The sequence below is a fragment of the Salvelinus sp. IW2-2015 genome, unplaced genomic scaffold (genome assembly GCF_002910315.2).
Source record: "Salvelinus sp. IW2-2015 unplaced genomic scaffold, ASM291031v2 Un_scaffold10958, whole genome shotgun sequence".
Taxonomy (NCBI): Eukaryota; Metazoa; Chordata; class Actinopteri; order Salmoniformes; family Salmonidae; genus Salvelinus; species Salvelinus sp. IW2-2015.
In genome coordinates this window covers 1-4,132 of record NW_019952215.1, presented here as the reverse complement: position 1 = coordinate 4,132, position 4,132 = coordinate 1, and the positions used below count along the sequence as shown (strand labels likewise).

The 4,132-nt window shown below is 42.7% G+C and overlaps 1 protein-coding gene across 1 annotated transcript; it reads right to left on the bottom strand.

Moving 5' to 3' along the window:
* Positions 1-13: 13 nt before the first annotated feature.
* LOC112080009 (uncharacterized) lies at positions 14-3,642 on the bottom strand. The gene is made up of 7 exons (XM_024145798.2): positions 3,296-3,642; positions 2,685-2,894; positions 1,826-1,903; positions 1,372-1,560; positions 1,067-1,159; positions 632-844; positions 14-240 (listed from the first exon to the last, which is right to left on the bottom strand). The coding sequence occupies exons 1-7, from the start codon at positions 3,345-3,347 to the stop codon at positions 92-94; spliced, it is 984 nt and encodes a 327-aa protein (XP_024001566.2). The 5' UTR covers positions 3,348-3,642; the 3' UTR covers positions 14-91.
* Positions 3,643-4,132: the final 490 nt, after the last annotated feature.

The window sequence follows — 4,132 nt, the reverse complement described above, 5'->3', positions numbered from 1 at the left end:
GGGCGGCGCACAATTGGCCCAGCGTCGTCCGGGTTTGGCCGGTGTAGGCCGTCATTGTAAATAAGAATTTGTTCTTAACTGACTTGCCTAGTTAAATAAAGGTTACATTTATTTTTATTTTTTTAAATACTTGTCTTCTACTTTTAATGCTGATAGGTTTACCTGTTTTGTCCTGATGTCCTGGTTTGGAGAAGTCATAGTTCTCCTCTTGTTTGTACCAGGCGTCCACCACCTCTTGACCTTATCGGAGAAAGAAAGAAGTCATTTCATTAGATGAAAAATGTGCACACCCTGAGGGATCCCCTGGGAATGTACTTATTGAGAAAGAAGTGGATGTTCAGCCGGCATATCCAAAGGTTAGTCATATCCAAAGGTTAGGCATATCCAAAGGTTAGGCATATCCAAAGGTTAGGCATAGGGTTCGAAATAGGTTAGGGTTAGGATTAAGGTTAGGCTTGGGGGGATGGGGTTGGTGAGGTTAGCGTCAACGTTAAGGTTATAGTAAGGGTTAAGGTTAGGCATAGGGTTAGCGATCCCCATCCGGAACCATTCAAAATATGCCCGCCGTATATACTGCCTATTGAGAAATCCCTGTCCCTGCAGACCATCCAGTCCTCCTGGTTCTCCCTACCCGTAGCAGTGATGCCCGCTGACCCCGTCTTGGCCCAGATATTTTCACCATGGGAGGAGGATGAGTTCTTCAGCACCCGCTCTCCCAGTAGAGTTTCTGCCCATGCCTGCGCCCCCTGACTCAGGGCTGGGTCCAGTGTGAGGGCTGGGGCTCCGTGTGCCATTCGCTGGTTGTTACACGCCCGTAGGAAGTCTCTGTGGAACTGGCCCAGGTCTTAGAGCAAGCAGACAGACAGGCAGATGGATGGACGTTAAGTTGAAATACTTGTTCCAACTCCTAACGACYGAGACACTTGCGAGTATTTGAAAGGATTGTATGGCTGTAAGATTTATGGCCAAAATTCAGAGGGCAAAATTAGGCCTACTACCTATCCAATATTATGTTTTCTTTACATAATGGGAGACATTTACTGAAAATTAATTTAAAACATCTCACCAGTGCCGTTYGCCTGAGGAGGAGCCTTATATGCAGGTGAAGAGGATCTGGCAATTTTAGACTGGAGTACACTCAGGCCCCCTCCTTYTCCGGCTGTAAGAAAGAAAATATATTTGTCAGTTGAGAGATTGAGGTATCCGATGCTGTGTCATACAATGGGTTCATTCAGAAATACCTAGTTTATCTTTAGTAGTAGCTTATTTGCCGAGAGACAATCGTAACTGGGCTGTTGTATGGGATTTAAATATAATTGTCTTTTCCAATTTTTGTTCACCAATCATTGCAACCAATCAATGATGTGTTACCTGTGGGGAAACATTTGGGGGCGCTAGAGGTGGAGCTACCCAGTGGTAGGACATTCTTCTCAAAGTAGCCTGCGTTGCACATGTTGCCAGCTGGGTGGTACTGGCCCACTACAAAGATCGTTTGCCCATCTGTGGCCAGGCCCACACCTACCTCGCTGCAGTCCTTCCAAACCACCTGGGTGAAGTGACCTGGAAACAACAGCAGGGGGCACTGTTAGTATAGAAGTCAGTATATGTATACGCTCAGTATGTCGAGGATGGAGAGCAACAGGTACTGTAGGAGGCCTATTGGACACTGTCAGTGATTGGAAATAGAGTCAGATGTGGTCTATGAAATGAATCCAAATAAACAGGTGATTCATTGGCAAGGTTAAACTCCAGAAATAACTTTTTTTTTATTGTGGTGGCAGTACACACCTGTTTTACCCTAGAGTCTGCCGATTGTGTATCTCACCTGTACCCGAGCTGAAGCCAGGCTTATTGAAGTGGTAATCTTTGATTTCACTGTACCAACTGTCCACTGCATCCTTCCCTTTTAAAATACAATCAGAAAAATATAAAAAGCGGAACCAATTTGTTATCAAATGAGCATTCAGAAAAATTATCCACTCAAAATCAGTCTGCATATGCTAGTTAATAAATGGAGAGGATAAGTTGTGTACACAAAATATCCACTGTAGGCTCTATTCAATACTGTACTTTCCACTAGTTGAGCTCTGCTGCATATTATGTTACGCAGAGCGGAGCAGGTGAACCCAAGTGCAGACTCAGACGAGGAGACATGATAAGGTAACTAAGGTATTTATTGAAAAGCGGGGGGAGATGGGGTACAGGGCAGGGAAGCAGGACTGACAAGACGAGGGACTGGAGGCAGGGACCAGAGTCAGAGTGGACGGAACTGTAGCGGAGTGAAAAGCAGCGTCAGGCTAAGGAAAACCATGCACAACAGGATAACAAGCGCTATGCAGGAACAAACAGCTTGAACCGCAGACTGACTGAGCAGAGGCTACAAACTGGCAGTGTGGAAATGGCAGGGCTGAGTATTTGTAGAGGCCTTGATTATGGAACAGGTTGCAGCTGGTGGGGATCTGCTCTGCCTCCAGCACACCTGTCTCCACTCACACAACCACATACACACAGAGAGAGAGAGAGAGGGAGAGAGCACTAGGGGAGTGGCGGCAGGTTAGGGAGACAGGATGAGAAGTAGAGGGCATGGCAGGAGCAGATGTAACATATTCAATGTATTGCACAATAAAGAGTTTATTAGATATTTTTTCTTTTTTTCCCTTTTTTTTCTTCTGACATATGCTCACCAACAGGTTTTTKGGGGGTTGAGCTGTATGCGTAGTAAAGGTTTTCTCCGTGATTGGTGGAGCTGTGCTTCAGGCTTTTGATTGACAGAAGATGGTCTGCCCATTTCTGGGCAGAGTTACACAGGTCTCTGCTCAGCGCTAGGGGCGGGGCACCATGCTTCCTGCGATAGTCATTATGAGCATCCACAAACTCCCTCTCAAAACCACAGTCTGGAAGACACACACACACACACACACACATACACACACAAAAGTTTACCGGTATTACAGATTGTGGTGTCCAATTACTATAACTAAGCAGTAAAACAATTTTTTAAACATCCCTCACAGCTACAGTTAGACTGAAATCATTTGATATTTTCCCTGAAAATCATTCATCTTTAAACTTCTTTACAGTTCAAAGGAAAATATTCTTCCTTCAAGGTACAACCATATTGAAGTTATGTTTGATTGAGGTTAGCTAACGGAATAACAAGACTAGTTCATGATGTAGCTAGTAAATAGGGCTGTCTATGAAAAGCAAAAAAAAGGAGGGACAAAAATAAATCCTTTGGCATAGAGAACAATAATGTCTGATGTAGTGGAATAATAGTGGAAAAATATTTACTCACCTGTCATTGTTTTGTTCTTCCGCTGAACTGCAACAGAAACAAGAGTCAACATTAGTGATTATCGTGCCAGATTATCTGTTGGAATGTATCATRTATCATCATGTGTTTACTCGTGTTTCATACCATGCATTTCTTCCTGTATCTTTTGGTCTCACTATTGAGTGTGTGTGACAACATAAGTGATCATTCGAAACACTTACTTGATACATCAGACATTTGCAAATGGACATTTATGGGGAAAAATTTACATTATTGGTATCCTTGAGTAGGGGAAAAGTAAATATTCAAAATAATGGATAACTCTTCACTAAAAGGAAATACTGAACAGTCCATATCGATATACAGCACCAGTCGAAACTTTGGACACACCTATTAATTCCAGGGATTTTCTACATTGTAAAATAATAGTAAAGACATCAGAACTATGAAATAACACATATGGAATCATGTAGTAACCAAAAAGGTGTAAAACAAATCAAAATATATTTTAGATTTTAGATTCTTCAAAGTAGCCACCCTTTGCCTTGATGACAGCTTTGCACACTCTTGGCATTCTCTCAACCAGCTTCATGAGGTAGTCACTTGGAATGCATTTCAATTAACAGGTGTTCTTTGTTAATTTGTGGAATTTCTTTCCTTCTTAATGCATTCGAGCCAATCAGTTGTGTTGTGACAAGGTAGGGGTGGTATACAGAAGATAGCCCTATTTGGTAAAAGACCAAGTCCATATTATGGCAAGAACAGCTCAAATAAACAAAGAGAAATGACAGTCCATCATTACTTTAGGACATGACACTCCGAGTCGCAAAACCATCAAGCCACTGTGATAAAACCTGC